Here is a 22,083-nt window from a genome sequence, read left to right as displayed (position 1 = left end):
GAAACTGCTGGCGACGTTTTCCCTTTAAAGACTCCATCTGCCGTTATAGAGCGTCGTAAAAAGTGTATTTTACTCGTTTAACGTATGTTTTAACGGAACGTTGTTGCGGCTTTTAAAGCGCTGGATTGCCTTTTCAATGTTTCATAACAGTGTGATTTATTTTAAAACTGTTTGTGTCAGATAGAAAAAAAACTTTCCAGGGGGTCCAACAACTCGGGGGGTGTGAGGGGGAGGAAGTCTGTCTGCGTGTGAGGGGAGCGGGTGAGAACAAATGGAGCGCGCGGAGGGAGGATGTTTTGGGGGAGGGAACAGCGAGCGCCAGGAGGAGGACCGTCCCGTGCCAGGACTTGTGGCGGCTGCAGCGGCTGCTCGCCTCGGAAGAAGTGCGCAGAGATTCGACCGATCAACACGGATCGAGCGCGGACTTCCATTTGGACCCGCGCAAGTCCGTGAGAACTCAGAGGGGCCACATTCCTGCAGAGAGAAATGCGCCTCGATACGCGCGTGTGACGGCCAGCGGCTCTGAGCGACAAAGAGAAGCTCCGAATCACAGTCTCCTCAAAAGTAAGAGCCTTTTAAACTTGTCTGTTTTTCGGGGTTAATCATTTACCGCGGGGGCTTTTTTGGATCTCCGGCGAGTCAGTACATAAAGGCAGGATTAAAGTTCCACACGCACTGGATTACTATTCAACTTTTTTGGGGAAGGGTGTGTGGGGGGCGGAGGGGGTCTATGAAGTGCCCATTTATTCAAAGAGGGAAACAGGCCACCGCTTTCAATATTTACCTTGGCTGTGCGTGTCTGCGAGTGTGTGCGTGTTCGCAGAAATGAAGGGACACAGAGACCCATTCAAACGGGGCAGTCATTGATCTCGTGATATTTTCAAAATAAAAGACTCCTTTTATGACGTTTTATGCCCCCCGAAAGGTCGTCAGGAGAATGTGGGCTGCTGCAGGCGATGGTCTTAAAGTCAGTCAGAGAAATGCCCTGATATTACATAAGGAAAGCGCGAAAATGCGACCGAAAATAAAGCAGTGTGGTCAGAAAAAAACACCTCAGATTAAAAGTATTTTGTGGAGGTGCATTTAAAGATGAATAAAGTTTATTGATCAGGTGACGACTTAAAAAGAGGATTAACAGTAAAAAAAAAAGTTTCATTTTTATCTCTACATGGTACACTATGAGTTAAAGTTGTCATATGACATTAATATCAATAAATAAATACAAATAAATACTTGGGAAAATATATATAGAATATCGAAATAAACATAATGTGAGTATAAATAGTTGAATAATTGTAATATTATTTAAACGTTGAAAATATGAGGGAAAAGGAATACAATAGAAATAACAAAAGCATGTGTTAGATTCTAATAATTCAATAACAACAAACATGAAGATATGATATTGAAAGACCAAAACAATGTGAGTAATAACCAGAAGTTCATGACAAAAATCATGCTTATTTGTACAAAACGGTTGTGAATATATGATATTTCCACTGCGTATTTCATTTTGCTCCGAGAAATGGTTCTCGTGGATCATGAGATCTGAACGTCCTCCTCAGTCTATCCTGCTTTCTGTAATTCGGGTTTCCTTTAGGTTTCCTTTTATACATAATGGGAGCCACATGGAAGGCATTATTGTGGAAGAAACAGTTTGGTCACTACGCTGGATAAACCGTCGGACAATTTGGGAGATAATGTTTTTTCTAAACCGCCACAGCTGCTGCGTGGTATTTGTGGCCGGAGGGCTGTAGATTTTCCGGCAGCCATTGTTGCTTACATCACAGCAGCTGTCGTCCTCTTTACCTGTCGCTCACATGAAGTCGGACACACCTGCGTTTACCTTTTCTTTCAAGCGGCATGAAGGTTTCAGACCTTCAAGATAAGGCTTATAATTACAGAGCAGGGAGAGATGAGAAACTTTTTTTTTTCTTTCTCCAGAACTGGCAATTATAGCCGTTGTTCTATTTTCAGGTCACTTGTATGAATAATATCTGCCCTCCAGCCACTTCACCTACTGCTTAGCGTTTTTTAAAAAATGAGCTCTGGATTGATCGGGGTCGTGTACTGGAAGCGGAACTGGTTTCATGGGGGCCATGTGTGAGCCATTAAACAGAGGAGAAAAAAAGAGAAATAAAGGGGGATGGCGTGAATAATAAGAGTGGGAACCCCATCCGTGTCGGAACGCATTCCTCTATGACCTTGGGATAGAACGCGGTAATTAGGGAATACTTTAAGCGCACACAGTAAACTCGGGCTGTTGTTGTTTTTCGCCTTCAAAAAATCTCCAAGTACACGTTAGACTTCCAGATTCATAAAACCGCCCGCCACACGCCGTCTTTTGTCTTCAATGGACTTCATGGTTTTGTTTATTTCGGGCTCTTTTTCAATGGGTGTCGAAACCACAATGAAAGTACGTACATATGGCTCCAGGACCGGGGAGAGGGAAAAAAAAAAACCCAAACAAACTGTGGCTTTGTGTCTTTTCTGAGCTCTTTAACGGGCTAGTTATTTTGCTGCAGACAGCCTCGCCCACATATGAAGAAAATAGAAGTCATTTGGATCAAAACTGGCTTGATAATAAGTTCCTTGAACTCGCAGTCTTGTCTGCCTTGGCTTTTCCTATCCAATATCCAATACGACGTTTGAGAGTTCAACATGAGATCAGGACTGTTTCCCTTCAGCATCTTTAAATGTTCCGTCACGCTCGGCATATTCCTCAGCTAAGTTTATTTTGAAGCGCAAAACGCCTCTCTACATGAATTTACCCCACATTTTTCAGTTATTATGACTCACAATGAACATATTTTCATCCGTCTGCAGGTAAATTTGAGGTGTTTCTCTCAGCCTTGATGACTCTGCTACGTATTAGCTCTTTAGCATTTGGCTCTCCCCAGCACTGTAGCAGCATAGGGGCATCTATGCTGGACCCCAGTTTTCATCACGCATTGCATGAAGTGTGACTCGCAATGTTAGCGCTCCCTTACCATCATCGGAGGCCTTTTAAGGTGGACCATTAAGGAGGACGGTGAAGGATGTACGGAGACAGAAAAAAGCCCAGCTGCTGGGTTGGTATTTCCATCTCAACCCAAGAACAGAACTAAGATTTTGGGGGTTTCCGTAGCGCTTAACTGACCATAGTACGATGTCATTCATCCTTCTGGTATGTTTACCAGGGAATACAAAGTGCTCATTCGATTAGAGACTAGGTCAGATCATAGGCATAAATCTAGCCTTGCGTTTAGCCCTAACCCTAGTTTAACCTTGGATGTTGAAACCAGGATGGTGAGGGCACTACGGTCTGTGAAAATGTGAATCCCCTAATGTGGCTACAGTAGGATGGTATTGCCTACACTGGGGGTAAAGAACCCTGTATTTAGTCGGTGTCCATCTTGGACCAGTTTTTTGTTTTTCGTAAAGCCTGAACTTGCCTTTCAAAATCAGATGTTGGGCCCTATTGAAAGGTCCATTAAACCAAAGCAGAAACTAGTCGGAAGTGATCACCACCTTGAGTATGCAATCCAAGATGGCTTCCCTGAATGTAAACAAGAAGTAGATGTTTGAATTAATGAAATACGCTACAGCAAACACACATATTTTGAGATTTTTCTGTTTCCTCTCCGTCCTTCCTCCAAGCTGCTTATATCCTGAGAAGGCACACGTGACAATAGCTCTCATGGCTGCCACTATCTTGTTTCCCGACTTCAATAACTGGAACTCGCAAAATTCGCCATCCCGCTATGTGGCATTCTTAGAAAGGGAAATATCTTTTGGGATACTGGATGGATTTGGACTGTAACTGAAAAACTTGAGCTTGAGAATATTTCCTGAGGCTCTGATGTTTGAGCTGCATCCCTAGCTAGCTAGCTAGCTAGCTAACCATTAGGCAAAAGGTCAAAAATTTTCCTGAAGAAAAAAGCCAGGACGGGAATAATAATGCGTTTCACAGTTGCGTTGCATAAGAGTTTTGACTACAAACAGACCAGGAAGGAAAGACAAACAAGCTCCTGAGCATGAAATAAAAGCCTTCCAGCAACATGCCACTCCATTTGTTTCACCGTCATCAGACTAATGATTTTTTTTTTTCTTAAACTCTGTGAAATCGCTTCCTGGAGAATGGGCTGTTAGAAACTATCAGCCGAGGGGCAGTTGGAAAAAAGAGTTGTTGCACAACGCCTGGATAAACAAACACGTGGCAACATTTCCACAGGAGGAAAAACATAAACTGAAAATAGTGAAGAACATTTCAGCCCGTCGGTTCCCCTGCAGGCAGCCAGACTTCCTGAAGCATTTATGGCACCATAGGCGTTACTCAGGTTTGCAGACAGGAGATTGTTAAGTTTGAAATAAACAAACAGAACGGCGGCTTGTGCAGTTTACTCTCCCTTACAAAATAGAACCAGTTGTTATGACAGCGCTTAAAATGTTTCCTTTTTCATGTCGACTCCAGCGCAGCCTGACTCAGCTGCTTTCTTCAGCTAAATCGTGTGTCAAACATGTCAGAGTGGAACCGGGGGAAGGGGCTGTTTGATTGCTGTCATATGTGTGCGTAATCCTAGCGGGTAGTTCGGTGTAACTGCTACGAAACGCTTATGTCACCGCGCTCATTTCACCGTCCATTTTGGCGCATGTAATTCCATATGGTAAAAGTCAATTCTAGCTGCAGGTTGTAGTTATGTATCATAATTGTATGTCTTGTTTAGTGGCTGTGTTACGGGCCAAACTTCCACTGTTTCTTTTAAACAGCCCTGACCTTTGAGGGGTGGTCTGCCCAGGTTGCCAAGGGCTTCGTAGACACCGGTGAGTGTCAAGGCTTGCTCCCTATGGCCAAACTACACCAGCTCAGTCAACTGAAGCTCGTGCAGAAGAGAGTGCAGGCAGGGTGGAATGAGTGGAGAGGAGACCAATGCTGGTGATGGATGTGACAGGGCAAAAGAGGATGATGTCCAATGAGGTTCATGGATGTGGTGATGAACTTATTGTAGATGCCTCAAATGGAAACCGCCAAAGAAGTGTTTTTCCCCCCAAAAAACGGTAACCATGTTGGCTAATTTTGGTGTTGATACATTGTTTTCTGTATAGATTTTACATGTTCATTGTCCATTGTTGAACAATCTGCCCTAAGCTCTGGAGCTTATTTAACATTGTCACAAGGTCAGAGGCCATGGTTGTCAGATGGACCTGGTCGGTGAGACAAAAACTGCTTTAGTGGCTCTAGTACATTATGAAAGAGGTTGGAGAAGCACATGGGCTCTCCGAAACTTAAAGTAGAGCCATTATATTTGGAAAAATGTGCTCTTTCTTTTGGTGATTTTCTTGCGATTAAAATCCTATTATCTTAGATTTAAATGCAACTATACACTTTTCAGCCTCATTTTGCAGATGATGTGTTAGTGTTGGCTACATTGAACTGAATAACACGCCTTTTATGAATATTATTTCAATGATAAAATTGTAACATTCACAAATGGAATGTCCAGAATCGAACATTAAGAAACTGAATTATAATAACAACCCTAAAATAAAAGCTATCTAGAAAAGTGCAGCAACCCATCGTATTTTGACCAAAATATTTATATTGAGTAAAGAATTATGACTCAGTTTGTTTTCAGCGAGGGTGACGTCCATCAGTGAACATGTGACGCCGTGTTTTGTTTTGACATTCAAAGCCTCTTATTCTTTATGACTCTCCACTCGAATGCGAAAACAAGTATTAAATAATGCCTAATGGAAAATGCAGACCGGGACATGTACGAACCATGTAAATTCATGTTAATGGATCGCGTTACTGCCGCGCCGCCGAGTTTTATTGTCCGCGAGAGACAAGTATGCATGGTTTCTGCCAACTTCTGTCGCCACAGTGGATTCAAAAACAACCATGAGGTCACTGTTCGCCTGGTTTAACCCACCGGAGACATGGTCGAGTCCAGATAGGCCCCTGCTCTTTCATGGAATATTCCAGGTGGAGGGTGTGGCTCTGGTCTTTGATATCAACTGGGGTTCATTTCTGGAGGAAACATTAGTAAAAATTGAAAAAAAAATAGACGTAGCTGTGAGATCAATTGGCTGCCCAGTCAAGCTCTTACCTGCAGGGGCTGGAGCGCGGGGAGCCAGACACACCCTAATCCCCCGACATCCTGATCTTAATAAACCTGCCGCGGCTTGTCTGCCGAAGATCTGGCCTTTTTTTTTTCACATCGGCCTCGGCAGCTCTCACAGTGCCATGGGTGGGCTTCAGGGATTTCAGCTCCTTGGCACTGGCTTTTTCTGTTTTTGTGAGCTAATACTTCGCCTCGAACCGGGAACAAAAGCAGTTGGGGCAAATTAAAGTGCAATTATGTTCGGTGCGTGCTGAGGCACGGCGCGTTTCGGCCCGAATGACAAGTATGAGAAGTGAGAGGTTTTGGATCAGGAGGGGTGTTGCATGAGTTTACTGGAACATACTGGAATTTCACTTTCGTGTTTCTCTTTTGGTTCCTGCATGTGGTGCCAAGATCCAATTAAGGACAAGAATATTTACCAAACCAATTCATATCTGTGGAAACAAGTAACTCATCGAGTCATAAGGCGCCAAAACACGTAAATCTTGGGTCTTTAAATCCGATCTTTTCTCACCAAGAACTTTGTGAAGGTGTTTCCATCATGTGAAGCAGCTGGACGAACTGATTTAACCAGATCCGGATGAGGTGATATGTTTACAACATGCCAGCTCTTTTTCTTGTTGCACTACGAGTTTCTAGGTGGAAACTTCTTTGATATTACTATTCCCAGTCTGTGTGATCAGCAGTTCACTGACCCAAAGTGAACCTGCTCCAATTATCTGATTCAGCTCACGCTCATTTGTCGCGCTGCGGATTAATAGTTTTGGAATTTAATAAGTGCAAATACTTGAAGTCGCTTCAGTAATAGTTGAGAGTAAGGCTGTGTCCCATGTCTCACCCTAACACTAGCACGTAACACTAGCACTTGGTTCTGAGTGCCCTCCACTACGACGACAAAGTGAAGTGACGTCACATGTAAAGACAACGTGTCATTGGCTGCCGTGTTTTGGAAACGCCAGTTTTTGCAACCTCTTGCATCGGCGCTGATCATCTCACTCGCTTTGGTGAACCAACGGAGGAGAAATGGGCGGAGCCAAAGCCGGCTTCGCCGCTATGTTGTGGTGATAAATCTGTTAGAGGGATGTGGATGCTAACTTTAGTTCAGAAGAAATAAAAACATACTGTTGTACATACATGTTGTATTGTTCATGTTGTCAGACACGGTCGACCAACATGTGATACCAGAGAAAGTCAACAAACGGTAGTAGTCCTCCTTACTAAAGAGTCCCTGTTGTCCTATCCAACACTGGTTTTAAATAAAGTACTTTGGTCTCCTGGAAACCTCTGCACACTTCATATTCCCACTTGGTTTCAAGTCAGCTCCGGAGCCGCCTTGGTTTGAAGGGATCATTTCAAGTGGTGAACGGCCAGTGCCCTCGGTCTGAGGTGTATTGGGACACACTACACTTACAGGTGAACGGGCAAAACCCAGGGTTAGGGTGAGAAATGGGACACAGCCTAAGATTTGACAAACTTGACTGGACTTTTCTCAATAGGGCAGCGATTAGACCACCTTCGACGGAGAAACTTCCTCCTGATCTGGGTGAATACAGGCGCATTCCTAGGTCTACTATGTCACGGCTTGAACCTTGAACATCCTCCCAGTTGGGATGCCTGCTGAAGCTTTGCTAGACGCTAGTCTCTCTCACGGGTGGTGCTCATAGCCTAACTACAAAGACGTGTTCATGCCAACTGCAATATATGTCTCAGAGCCCAGATCCTATGGAATAGAAACTTAGCCGTGGTTGCTGTCATCCACCACTCACCGAGCTGATGGCGCCACTCTGGGGGCTGAAGTTCCAAGGGACGATGGTGTCCAAATCTTATTGCTACTTTAGCCCTGCCCCCATCTGATTTAGTCTTTTTTTTTAAGGCAAGAGGCCGAGGGAACCAGTGACCACTTGAGGGTCACCAAATCGCTCGGGGTTAAGGTACCTTTCTTCCTGCCTCCCTGGGATGGCTCGGTTCTTTAGGATGCCCCTCTACTCATCGGCCTGTGGCACTCAGCCTCCTGCCTTCCCTCACTTGTGAACAGGAGCCTAATATACTAGATCTCATCCCCAACTTGGATGACATCTTTGTGGTGACAATTGTTGTTGAAAGTGACCCCAAAACTGTCTCAGAAAATTCTGTAGGTCTGTCGAGGCTACAGAACCTGAGCCTATAGAAGCTTAACTCTCCACACACACTGAAAAGTGACCAATTTACAAAGTCAAATTCTCGCAGAGGTCAGCCAGGGGTCAAATTTCCCGCCATCCCTCCAGTCAGACCCCTCAAAACAATCCAGGGCCTTTTACTTTGGAGGCCTTTGCCCTGAAGATACAGAGCACAAGCACCTGATAATTAATTCTCCATCCATCAGGAGTTTTTCTTTCCAGTCTCCGAGGATCCAGACTCACCGTGCCATTAATTCCAGGGATCCCCAAAGACCCCTCGCGCCTGTTATTCAGCACACTCTCCACGGTGCTTTGTGTGATGACCCCTTCATACACTCAGGCCTCTTTCTTTCCGCTCTGAGGGCGAGTCAAAGCCGTGGCAGAGTTGTCCTCCTGGTTTACGGCTCCCTCTCCGGCCCCCTCCTGGATGCGGCCTGCAGCCGTTTCAGGCTTCACTTGTGACACATTCTTGAGTCACAGCAAACAATCTCAACAGCAAAACAGAGATATTTGATATTTTTTATGGCGTTCACGTCCGTTATACGCAGGTTTAGCTGCTGGAGTCACAGTAGCATCACGCAGACTCAGTTAATACACTGGTTACACTCAGGTTTTAAGTCTAGAAATGACCTAGATTTGACCATCAGACTGTTACGCAACTGACTACTGAATTGATGATTGACTGAATGTCTCATGGTTCATGAATGATTCTGTGATTCACAGCAAAAACAATCATGTGATAGTGTTAGGTCAAATTTATGTTTGATTTTTTAAGAAATAAAATTTTAATTTCTGTAAATTAGGGCTTTAAATATATAAACAAATCATATAAAAATAAAAATTGTGCAGAAATTAAAAAAAACGAATACAAATTTAAAAACAGTTAAAAGTTAGGTCAGAATATTGAGTTAAAAAATATCCATTTAAACAAAAATAAAGGTTTCAAAATTCTTAATAGCAGATTTGTAGATAAAATGAAGAGTTGATATGTCGCCCCAGAAAACTGGCCAAGAGAAAACTGATAATATTTCTATTTTAACTCTCAATAATACGCCCTTGAATACTGAGCTAAACAGCCTCACGTTAAGAAGGTCACAGCTTCAGTTACAGCTGGAAGCAACTCTTGAGCCTTTTCTGTGTGGGGTTGATACTTTCTCCCTGTGCACTCAGGTTTCCTCCCACGGTCCAAAAACATACATCGTTGTTTGTCAACATGTGGCAGCATTTTCAAGCTGTGTATTACATTTAAAAACAAACATTTTCACACAAAAGAGTCGACACAGCAAACGTTTAACGCCAAGTTTGAGGCACAAATTTGCCTTTTCAGGGTAGAAACTGTTGCACTATTGTTGTTCAGTGCTGTAGTGATTGGTTCAAACTTCAACTCCCTTCAGTGGGAGGAGGAACGTCTGCTCATCCTGGCTCTGCTACATGTCAACAAAGACTTAAAATCTGTTTGTGCTTTTCAGTTTCTATCAAGATTTAGAAAAGTCATGCTGAAATATGGTCTGTTTTTGTGATGGACTCGTGCAGATGGGCGGCTGAGCTGTAGCAAGTGAATTCAGGAGGTAGCACTCCGACTCATGAGGCGGAATTTGGGGGATACTGTGACATTATTTTCATAGCTTTGCTCAGCAGAAGCGGCTGGTGCATGACGTCCATGTTATTTTAGGACGACCTCCACCTCGGAGCGGCGCGGCCTGAGATGAGCAGATAAGAGGATGAGGAGGGGTAGACCACCGTTACAGGAAGTTCATGACCATGAGGTCAGAGGGACACGGCCTGTCTCTGGGATTTGCAGCCGCTGGTTTCAACCGGAATTCTTGGAAAAGTTTATCTTCCCTTTGTTGCTGTGAGATAAGTGCTAATCATCTCCCTTGTTATAAGAAAGCTGCCGTCAGTGTGACACACTGTTGACCGTTCCAGTGCAAACAAAACACCCACTGTCACACTCGCCCTCTGAAGATATCGGCGGGAAACTTGGACACAATGAGTGGAGCGGAGGACTTTGGCCGTCAAATATTGACTCGGGCCGCGAGTGGGATGGTGGTAACGGCTCTCTCTGTGCGCTGTCTGCAGGAAGGTCTGGGAGCGAAGATGGAGGAGGGATACGAGCTGGACCTGACCTACATCACAGAGCGGATCATTGCCGTGTCCTTCCCGCGCGGCTGCTCGGAGGAGATCTACGCTCACAACCTGAAGGACGTCACCCGCATGCTCAAGTCCAAGCATGCGGACAATTACCTGGTCAGTGCCGCGCTGAGATCATGTCACGGCTCATGGACCAAGACCCAGATAACACAGCTCATCTGTTATTGTCAAGATCAATACAGAAGCTGCTGCTCAGTCCACTGTGGTCTGACCTCTTCTACTTTGACCCCTGCCTGACCCGTGTGACCCTTAAATTTAATGACCTGAATTACATGCACAATTTGCTTTTTTCCATAACTTTCAAATATAGATACTGTTGTTTCTCAAAGGTCTTTTTTTGTTAAGCTTTTAGTTGACATTTATTATATTTTGTTTTCTGTCATATTTTTTTTTTCATTTTGAATATATAATTGTGAATTATTTCATTTTTCCAAAAATATCTATATAAAGATTTTTCAATTAAAATTGTTGAATTTGTTCTATTTTTTTCTAGTTTTTTTAATCATAAAAAATAAATATTTAGATACAAAATTTATGTATATATTTTTTTATATATATATATTTTTTCATATCATAATTTTTCATTATCGATTTATTTAGTGTTCTCTTGTTTTAATAATAGGTATCTAAGTAATAACATTTTTTTTATTTTCTCATCCTTAACCACATGACTAATCTAAATTTCTCTTATTAAATTAAAAAGATTATTGTTTCAGCTGGTAAAAAATAGTGTAAATATATAATATAAAAATAGATTTTGTGTCATTTTTTTTTCGCTGACTGCTGCTACTTAATATTATTTTTTTTTTAATTTATGGTTAATATAAGGCTATCAACACTTTATTAATCCTCTCTATGAAAAATAATTTTAAATCATTTTCAAAATTTGTATGATATTAATTTTACTGTAATATATTTGTTAACTAATTATACATGAATATAAACATTTTTCCTCCCGACTGTATGATACTCCTTCATTTTCTAATGTATATTTTGGTGACCTTCCAAACCTTAAAGATAAACTCCTTCCCCTCACGCATGACTCGACTGGTGATCTGTTCTTCTGACTCTGCAGATCATCAACCTGTCAGAGAGGAGACATGACCTCTCCAGAATGAACCAGAAGGTGAGCGTCTGAAGCGCACCTGTGGGACAGATGTGCTTGGAAACAGCCTGAACTGTTGTGAGGGTGAACTTACTGTGGTGATGTTTGACTTCCAGACGCTGGACACAGGCTGGCCCGACCTGCATGCTCCACCTCTGGATAAGATCTGCACCATCTGCAAAGCCATGGAGAGCTGGCTGAACGCCGACCCGCTTCACGTGGTGGTCATCCACTGCAGGGTGAGGGCCCTTCCTCCACCTCACGCCTGAACATGACTCACGGTCCAATAGAGCTAGGAGAACCTCAAACGTTCTTCTCTCCTCAGGGTGGGAAAGGCCGCATCGGTGTCATCATTTCCTCCTTCGTCCACTTCACCGACGTCTCCGCCAGGTAACTTCATCCTCTTTGGAATTGTTTGAAGCCGTTCCATTGATGACGAATCATTTCTGGAAAACCGTATCAACAATCCTCCCGAGGTCATGGAGAAGTGTCACAGCAGATTTAGTCAAAGGCTCCAACTTCAGGCCTCTATGTGATCTAGACGTGAGTCAAAGCTCCAAAAGGGAAAACCACACAATTAAAGCCGTGAATCACCGCGGATTGAGTTGCATGATTCAGCTGCGAAGCATCTCGGCTTCTGAATTCGCTCCTGGAAACGGGATCAGGTTCGGGAACGCCGTGCTTCCGGGAGAAAACTGACTTCTCATAACACTGGTGGTCACGTTAGTTGGAGTCAGAGTTGGTCCTCAGAGAAGAATTGCTGGCAGAGGCTTCATCCAAGAGTCATATACTCTTTGAAGCACAAATACTGTCCTTGCCTTTCTCTATTTACATTTACTTTTAATACATTTTCATAAATATAAAGTAGCTGTTCCCATGTATTGTATTTGAAAGCAGATTTTTTTTTCATTATTTTAGATTTATTCTCTTGTTTATTTTTATAGTTCAAGATGCCTTTTACAACTTCATTTATTTTTCAGATTATCTTTTAATCTATTTTATTTCATTCTATTTCTTCTACTGTTTTTATCGAAATAAGATTTTTTTTCATTTATTTTTCAAATAAAAATAGCCCTTTTTCTAATTTGCTAATTTTAGAAAAAATAAGCTTATACTAATAAATTGATTTCTTTCTATGTATTTGCATGAATACCACACATTTTAACAATATATTACCATGTACTATAGTATTTGACTGTTTTTGTTTTTATTCTTTTTATCATGTATATTTTTCATGGAATTCTTTCCATATACATTTTATTTTCCCTTTATTATATTGTTCAAAATCCATATGAATACAGAGAATCTAGAGTATGATTTTATTTTTGTTGGATCATTGATCAAAATCCTTCCAATGATCAATTCACCTTCAATAAACTGTTCCAGTTTTCATCATAACGAAACATACAAACCAATATGTTGGGTCACATAGTGTGGCTTGTTTACTCAGTCACTATTTCCCCTTTTCCTCCTGTGATGCTTCTCTCTATTCCATGATGTTTAAACAATATTCCTGCATCCACATGATGAACTCTTTCATGGTGCGGTCAGGGGCCTGTGTCCCGGAGGAGCACCGGGTCACCAAGGTGAAGACAAGAGGGCAGAAAGAGGAAGAGATAGTAAAACAATGAGGCATATTGACAATGGAGCAGAGGCGGCAGTGAATGGATGACGAGAGAGAAACAGAGCTGCGCTGAAAAGCCTGTTGGTTTTATGTGGTCTGAATGGCCGAGCTGAGCACACACACTCCGTCCTCCGCCCCCCCTTCATGTTGACTTAAAGCCAGCATTCTCTTCCTCCCTGCTGGAGTCTCTTGTCTCTCCAACTTTCACTCCTGTCCTTCACCCCTGCTCCGCTGTAACTAAAGGGTTAACAGTGACCGCGGTTGAGTCTCCAGCTTTGTTCGTAATTGCCTGAAAGATCTGCTGTGTCTCCCTCAAAGTGCTGACCAAGCGTTGGACCGCTTCGCCATGAGGAAATACTACGATGATAAGGTCTCAGCGTTGATGACACCTTCGCAGAAGCGGTAAGCCCCAAAACACCAGCACGCCCTCCTGTAATCCGCCCAACGTCTGGCTGAGTCTCGCGCCGCTGACACCCGACTCCACACCAGCCGCGGCTGTTTGCCGTGGAAATTATTGTGATCAGCTTGACTTCCTGTGATAATCTGCCGCTAATCCCAACGATATCTGTTGGTTTAGTCGGCCTCCAAAAACACATCACAGCGGGGAGGTTTCCTCAGGGCACTGCGCCACTGAGCCCCACTTCCCCAGTGAATTCCAATGCTCTTCTATCAGGTACGTCTGGATCCTCAACAGCCTTCTGAGCGGCTCCATGAAGATCAACGCGTCGCCCTTGTTCCTGCACTGCGTCATTCTTCACGGGATGCCGAACTTCGACTCCACCGGAGGTTGGTCTGCTCTCCGTCTACGCCATCTGGACCTCGACATCAGAGGCAGATCAATAAACAGGACTCCGCAGGCAGGGCTCGTATTTTTACGGGTTGTTCGCTCGTAAACGTCACTTTTCTGAGAATAAATTCCAGCCCCGTCGCAGGTGATCGTTCTTTACTGAGCTGGTGTCACATATTTTAACCAAATTCCTTTTCAGTCTGCAGACCGTACATCAAGGTGTACCAGGGCATGCAGGCGGTCTACTCCTCTGGAGTCTAGTAAGTCACTTTCCACACTGTACAAGGATCATTTTCCTGCCTATGTTTACTCATCTGGGACTGTTTTGCTGAAATGAAGTGGACAAAAGCCCCAGAGGCCAAATCTGCCTTTTAGTTCAATCTTTAGCTAAGTCCACAGAAAAAAAATGAATTTTTACAATACGTTGTTTAGTTTTAGAAAAACACCTAACCTAAATAAATTTTTAAAAAATGGAAAGAAGATACCTTGTTTTTTACCTTATCAGGCTGCAGGTGGCAGTACATTCCCCAGCTTGCTTGCATAACACACAGGAGCGAGCGAGGAAACTAGTTGTGAACCCTGACAAAATATTTTTATCTATTTTATTTTTATTTTTATTTTTATTTGTATTTTTATTTTTATTTTTATTTTTATTCCAATAAACATATAAGATTGGTGAAAATAAAGTTTAAAAATAAATAAAAATAAATATAGTAGTATAGTAATAACATTGGTATTATATAAAAAAAACAATATTCTACAGATTTTTTATAATAAGAATATAGGAGAGTTCGCTTAATGTAAGACACTTTTTTGTTAGATAAATAGAGGCATTTTGAACTATATTTTGAGAACCTATCGTGTTGTGTATAAGGGGCTGCTGCCAAAAGGGGTCATGTGGCCCCGAGCCTCTCAGTCTTTAACTTGAACTTGATGTGCTCAGATGGGACCGAGCATCATGTGGTTGAACTAAATGAGGTCTTGCTTGTGTCTCAGTCACGTGGGCGCGGGCCACAGGGGTCGGATTTGTGTCGTCTTGGAGCCTGCGCAGCTTCTCAAAGGAGACATCATGGTGAGAACTTCTTCCGTCATGCTCCTGCCTCCACAGCGATATGCGTAACTTCTGCTCCAAATCTGCTCCAGATCAAGTGCTACCACAAGAGCGAGATCACGGCCGAGCGGCAGGTGATATTCCGGCTGCAGTTCCACACGGGAGCCGTGCAGGGCTACAACCTGATGTTCGAGAAGGAGGACATGGAGAGCGCCAACAAAGGTCCGCTGACTCTCCTGCTTTTTTATTTTCTCGGATCCACACGCTCACAGGACTGGATTCTCATTTCAGATCCCAGATTTCCCGACTACGGGAAAGTGGAGCTGGTGTTTTCCGAGGGGCCGGAGAAGATTCCAGGTAGGTCCAAAACAACACAACACTGTGTCGAAAAAGCGGGATTTTTTCCCCTCCGCTTCCGTGCCATTACGTGACTCCCCCTCACCCCCCACCCCCCCGTGCCCCCCGGGGTGATGCGATGTGGAATGCTGCAGAGGGGAAATGTAGTGTGAAGTGTGTGCTGACAGAGTGGGAAAGGAGCTCAGCGTGCGCAGCCCTGCAGGCCCACACCAGTGGAAATGATTTGTGTGACGGAGCGAGCTGCTCTTTCATGTGTTTACCTTCGTCTGGCTTGGAAGTCAACTGCTTTGATTCGTGCTTCAGGGTTTGAGACCAGATAAAATATCAGTAACAATAATAATAATGACAATAATAATAACAATCATGGTATATTTATTACGCCTTTTAGAACACTCCTCATGAAGGGATTATTTGCATTTAAATGTAAAATACTGTAGTACTTTTTATAGTAGAATAAAAACCCAAACACGTTATCGGCAAAAAAAACCCTCCCATTATTTGGATGTAATTTAAAGTAAAATAATGTAGAGCGAGTCAATTTCTAGAAACATTTTCTGTGTCATTTCATGTCTACAAATAACCACTGTTGGTTATTATCACAAAGCGTCATAAAAAGATATTATATCAGGGAGCAAAAGAACTGTTCAGTTTTTTTGTCATTTACTGGTAAATCGACAAGAACATTTTTTTCTTTTAAAATTGTCTTTTCTTTTCTGATCTTTTTCTCTTCTGGTTTTCAAAAAAGTAATCTGAAAAAATGGAGTCAAATCAGGTGTCCACATAAATCCACTGAGAACGACGAAAAAAAGATGTAGTACACATGCCAGGCCTGAGGGTGGCGTTGTCAAGCTCAAGCAGCAAAACTCAAGACAGTACACAGCATGAGCCTTAAGAATCCTGAGTGCTACATCAGCATAAGAACCTGAACGTGGAGACGGCCATTGTTATGTGTCACTCTTTACTACAAGTGGACATCGACCTGGTGACTGAAGAGTGAAATTGTGAATTGTGGAAGCAAACCTGAAATCTCAAAATGTATTCACTCCCTGACTCAATTTAAGAAAAGACAGTGGCTGAAAGCACCAGACCCGACTCAGACGTTGTCTTGTATAGGGTCACATTTGATCCATTCTGGGGCCCCTCAGTTTCTTCTTCGAAGGAGCCTCCTTTGATGTCATGTCTTTGCAGGAGCTGAAAGATGGCATAACGGCGTGGATGTTGTGGTGGACTACAACACGGCCGACCCCCTGACGCGCTGGGACTCCTACCAGAACATCTGTGACGGCGAAGGTACTGACTTTAGCATGGAAGTTTTTGTTCCCTTCAGAGGAAGTCAGTCACTCCTCAAGAAGCAGCTCCACCATCCCACACAGTCAGAGCCACCCTGTCCTCGCTGCGGTCGCCTCTCTGCGACGCAACCACAACAACCTCCCAGAATAGAGGCCGCGGCGGTGGCGCTCCAACACATCCTCCCATTCCCAGGCCTCATTTTCTCAATTTTATAAGACGACTTGATGAAAATATCCATTTGAAGCATATAAAGTTTCATTCTTGCCTCGGGTGATGAAAGAAGAGCGGCATCAAAGCCATGTATTCCGGAGCATTCATGTGGGATATTTACAGGCTTGTTTTCTCGTGTAAACACTAGAACTGAGAGGGAAGACTGGGAGCTTTGTTGGAATTCTACATCTACTTACCAGCGCTCCCCCGGCAGACGCGCCGGCCCTTGGAGAGGCGGTCACTCGCCGGCCGCACGGGCGGAGGAAGTCTTAAAAAGCGTTTGCCACAGCTGTGCTAAACTTGTGAAAAGAAAAGCTAATTTACTTCAATCGCTAGCCAGAGTGTGTTTATCCCCGAGTGGGAATGAAGAGCGGCATTTTAAAAGATGGCTGGGCTAAAACAAACCTGCCAGCAGAGTCGGAAAAGTTTTCGTTTGTGCTGGTAGCATTGACAATATTTAAAAAAAATATTAGAATGTATTATATATACTGACTTGTCAAATCACATTTATACGTAAATATAAGGGTTTAAAAAGATCCTAAAAGTATTATTTAATTTCTCTTGAGTACTTTTTATTGAATACTTTTACTTACTTTTATACATTTGTGACATGATTTTCAGATGAAAAAGCTAACTGTGATTAGCTTCTTTAAAAATGATAATAAATATAAATCTAATATTTATTTTACACATATATTTCACTTTTTTATTTTTAATAAAGTGGAATATTTCACTGGATCAGAGGATTTAATAAAAAAAAGCCTTCAAATCACAATTTCTGCACCTTAAAAGACCTTTTTCTATAGATAACTAAATAAAATAAATATGAATAGTGGAATAAGTAAAGAAGGAAGATGTCACTACGGCACCTGAAGAAGAGTCATTCGCAGTAAGTCACTTTCGCATACGCTACTGTCTGGCTCTTATTTTTCAAAATCTTGTGGTTTCTCAACCTGGGCTTCGCAAAGAGAAGAGTGCACTCTTAGCCTGTAAAAAGGAGTTGCAAAACTGTCCACAAATAGACAGTTTTGACACAAATGGATTCGAAAAAGTGGTTCAATTCCGCGGGAGGTCTACAAGGTAACTAAAGGACTTTGTTATTTTATTATTATTTTTAATTTTAGCGCCAACCCTCCTCATTCAAAGTAGTTTCTGCCCACTCTATATATATATATATATATATATATATATATATATATATATATATATATATATATATATATATACATCAACATCCAAATCAAATGTGAAATATTTCTGGTATTTTTGCATATTTTTAAACAGGGTAACTAACCACGAGTTTAGCAAGGCGTAAGCGTAGAGCAAACCTCCTCCAAGTTTCAAACAGATGGTTCACCTACACGCTGAAGGAAGTGAACATCACTTGCTGAAAATGTCATGATATGTTGGACAATTCACTCATACTTTTGAACAAATTTAAGCCAAAAAGAGAAAGACTTCATCCATAGCATAAAACATTTACCAGTAGTTTCAGGCTTTGCGCTGTGTTTACATTGATAAACAACAAGTGTAGCTCGCAGCTAAGCTAGCAGTGAGGCAAACCTATAAATACAGAGTTATTGGAATGATTTCTGGTGCAAACAAAATGAGTCATAATCAACATGTTATTTCATTCCCTGTTCCCTGTTTTTTTTTTTTTAAACAAATGGCAATTATCAACAGGTTTTAACAGCTGAGTTTCAGTTAGTTGACAATGCTAAGCTAATGTACTGCTAACACCCTTTATTTCTACACATTTCCATCATTTCTTGACAGTGTAACCCAAACTAAATCATTTTTCTAACCTTGTTTGTAGAATTTAAATGGGCAAAGGTTATATTATGACTAGCGGCTTCATCTTGCGTATCGTTCCTCTCACTGAAGCTCAATAAGTTCAGCTTCAATTTGCTGACTGTTGTTCAAAACTATGACAGCATTTGTGACATCACTGCCTTGTAAAGCAACAAGCTACCTGTTCATCTTGTTGCCACCAGTCCTTAAAAACAAGACGTGATCACATTCTTTGCTCAGTCACGTTTTTTTTGTAAATTTTTGCTGAATTTATTTTGCTGCTATCAAATGTTTGCTGAGCAAGAAAAGCTAACAGCTAGTTCTCAGTTTTGAACACAGCGTTCCGCACAGCTTGTACAGTGCAGAAAAATTCCCAGGGTTGTTGTCTCCCCCGCGGAAGGCTCTGGTTTTGGGATGGAAAAACCCCAAAGATGATTATTATCCTCATCATGCTTCCGACTGGCTGTTGTGTTTTTCTGGAGCTGTGGGCTTGCTGGAACTAAGATGGAGGGAGAATGATAATTGCATAGCCATTCGCGACCTCCTGCTACAGAGCTTCGGGAGCCGGGATTATTTACAGACCTGCCAGACCGCTGCGACCAAAATGATAAATGCTGCGTATAAATGTTTTGACGGATGTCGGAGGTCGGATAAATGCCGCTGCAGAAATCCGTCATTGAGTTTACGCACATGTGTTTTCGTTACTTCGGATGCGTCTTTTTCATGACACCGGGAGGATTGCGTTGATTAAAAAGACTTTTAAAAAGTCTCGGGAATGTTGTTTTGATTCTCTGATCCTCTCCGGCCGCCTCTTTTCTTTTCTTTCAGGGCTTTTTTTTCTCCCCTCCTGTGAGGGGTAGTCCCCTGATAGAGGGGCAAGAGGTCGGGTTACTGCTTTTCTCCGTCCCGCCTTCCCTCCTAAGTTCCGCCTCACTTGTTTACATTCCAGTGCCCTTATTTGGAGATCTCAAGGTCCCCCCTTGTGTGGAGTGCAAACACTCTCACCTTCTCAGCGCAGAAAGAAAGCAGAGCCAAGTCACTCGGAGTAACTCGGTTTGACCCTGACTATTATCAGTGGAGGAGCCATGCATGCTCTCCAGACTGCCGTCCACCTTTTCTTCTATTCGTGGGTTGTTAATCTGGACACGAGGATTGTCTTGCGTTCTTACCTGGAAGGGAAGACTAAGGTAAGACTTCTTTACTTGAGACAGATGGAGGGGGAGGGGATAGAGGCAGGGCAACATAAGGGGCAGCAAGATGGAACATCTGTCTTGAACTCCTGCTTGGAGACATGCAGAAACAGGGATTTGTCAGAGACTGTCCTGCATGGAGGCCTGACAGAGTCCGGATGTGAGTTCCACTGGGTTGTTTGTGTAAGGGGAGGGGGTAAGTGATACATGGAAAAGAGCTTTTATCATAGATCCTGTGGTTTGTGAAAGAGGAAGGGTATTTGGTTTTTTCCTGTGATTGTTGCGTTGACGAAAAAAGGCTTTCTGAAGCGACTGACCTTTGTGTGTAGCTCTTGTAGTCGGAGGATTAAGGCGGTAGTTGAGGGTCAAGAGGGGCTATTGTAAAGACACGGTGGGACATGTGAGGACCTACAGCTGTCGAAACATGAGGAGCCACTTTCTTTTAAGGTCATAATCTCCGGTAACTTTTCCAACCCAGATCGACTATTGGAAAAGTGTTGTGTTCTGTCAGTCCCAGCTGAGTGTATGAAGCGCTGCATCTCTTCTATTTTCCAGCACCACGTTTGCAAGCCATAGCCCAGGACAAGGCAACCGCCAAGAGGACCCCCAACGGAGGAGACGCAACGCTCGCCCGAGGCACCCGCACGACTTCCGCCACTTCCAGCCCGGACCACAGTGACCACGCCCTCTCTGTCAGCAGCGACTCTGGCCTGTCTAGCACTTCCCTGTGGGCAGATAAACCCACTCCCGTCCCTGCCGCCGCCGCCGCCACCACTGCTGCCGCGGCGAAGCACAACCAGGGTCCCAGCCAGAAGGAGAAGGTTCAGCTGAAGCGTCTTCTAAGTGGGTTTGGAGTGGAGGACCCTTCCCTCGAAGAGATGGATGACCAGGAGTCTAAAACGGGCATCCAGCAGATCGTACCGGCTCAAGTGCACATCAACGGCGATCCCCGCCCTCAGGAGAGGGAGACCGACATCTTAGATGACGAAGTCATCACAGGTCATGATTTACACAGTGTGGACAGCCTTGGGACGTTGTCTTCCTCCTGCCACAAGAGCAGCCAGAACTCTCTGCTGTCAGATGGCTTCAGCAGCCCGGCAGGAGAGGAGCAGAGCCAGCACCATACTGCTGGACCTCCTCCCATGGAGGAGTATGAGAGAAACTATACCGACACTCGAGTGGGTCGTCTTGGCTCGAGGAGCAACTCTGTGGCTTCCTCTAATCCCAGCAGTGCGTCCATGCCAAAGCAGCATGTCTACAGACAAGGGAGCTACTCCACACAGTCCTGGGTCCGCCAACAGCAGATGGTTGCCGCACAACAGTTCGTCTACATGCCAGAGGATGGAAGTGACGCAGAACGATACCCTGAAAACAAACAGGCCAATCCGCTTCCAACAGAACTGTCCAAAAATAAGCCGGACACCAACAGGGACGGGGACACTTTGAGAAGCTCGGACCTCAGCAAGGATCGAGCCACGCTCAACAACAACAACAACAACAAAAGAGACGAGGAGTTCAAAACCCTCACCATGGACATCGACAACTCAATCGACCAGCTCAACCAGCTTATCATGGACCTGGACCCGACCTTCGTGCCCATATCCAACCACAGCAACTCCATCAAGAGGAACGGCGGGACACACGTGAACGGCTCTGGGACCAAGTGTTCCAACGGAATCAAACTCAGGTTCAATGATTCTAACGGTGGGACGCTGAAAAACAGGCAGCAGCCAGGTAAGATTGGTGGCGGTGCGGTGATGTGCTCTGGTTGTCGAGAAAAATGCCCCTCTCAGGTAGAATCAACTATTCTTCTCCTTCACTTAACAAAGCGCGCCAACCCCCCTCCTCCTCCCCCCCGCCTGGCGTGCTTCAGTGGCAGAAATAGCAGGGTTGCTGCCAGGTTTTCAGATGTTTTCAACATGCTTCTGAGAAAAACTCCTTGTCCAGACTTGCCTGGTGAGCTATCTGATGGGGATCGGAATGGTACATGAAGAGAAGGAGCGAGGCTTTCATCAACCCTTCTGAGCTGAAGAATGTCTCTCAGCTTTTGATCATGACAACCAGATCCCGTTAATTAAATACCACTGATATCTGGGTTCCTGAAATGTTGTGCTTCAGGCTTGGACTCGGTGTTGTACAATACATAAGATTGCACTTTCCTCTACAGCCAACAAACATTGCATTTTTTGTTAGTGGTTTTGACTCCTTCAATTTAATTCTGGCAGTGTTTCTCGGCACGTGTATCGTGATGATACAAAAAGCAAGAG

General features: G+C 43.6%; 1 protein-coding gene across 4 annotated transcripts in view; it reads left to right on the top strand.

Annotated features, from left to right (window-relative positions):
• The first annotated feature begins 349 nt into the window (after positions 1 to 349).
• Positions 350 to 22,083, top strand: part of LOC128769173 (tensin-3-like) — a 32,840-nt gene continuing 11,106 nt past the window's right edge. Inside the window, exons 1-13 of one of the 4 annotated variants that reach the window (XM_053882553.1) lie at positions 350 to 564; positions 10,340 to 10,507; positions 11,487 to 11,537; positions 11,633 to 11,755; positions 11,842 to 11,906; positions 13,459 to 13,542; positions 13,814 to 13,926; positions 14,127 to 14,187; positions 14,924 to 14,999; positions 15,071 to 15,200; positions 15,270 to 15,335; positions 16,524 to 16,625; positions 20,372 to 21,550. In XM_053882553.1, the coding sequence (XP_053738528.1) occupies positions 10,358 to 10,507; positions 11,487 to 11,537; positions 11,633 to 11,755; positions 11,842 to 11,906; positions 13,459 to 13,542; positions 13,814 to 13,926; positions 14,127 to 14,187; positions 14,924 to 14,999; positions 15,071 to 15,200; positions 15,270 to 15,335; positions 16,524 to 16,625; positions 20,372 to 21,550 (2,200 nt within the window). In that variant the 5' untranslated portion in view covers positions 350 to 564; positions 10,340 to 10,357. Of the gene's footprint in view, positions 565 to 9,662; positions 10,508 to 11,486; positions 11,538 to 11,632; positions 11,756 to 11,841; positions 11,907 to 13,458; positions 13,543 to 13,813; positions 13,927 to 14,126; positions 14,188 to 14,923; positions 15,000 to 15,070; positions 15,201 to 15,269; positions 15,336 to 16,523; positions 16,626 to 20,371; positions 21,551 to 22,083 lie in introns of those variants that run through there. The other 3 variants (XM_053882552.1, XM_053882551.1, XM_053882554.1) reach the window with 3 other exon arrangements.

This window comes from Synchiropus splendidus, chromosome 13, assembly GCF_027744825.2.
Source record: "Synchiropus splendidus isolate RoL2022-P1 chromosome 13, RoL_Sspl_1.0, whole genome shotgun sequence".
In the NCBI taxonomy this organism is placed as follows: domain Eukaryota; kingdom Metazoa; phylum Chordata; class Actinopteri; order Syngnathiformes; family Callionymidae; genus Synchiropus; species Synchiropus splendidus.
This window is presented reverse-complemented; position numbering and strand designations above follow the sequence as displayed.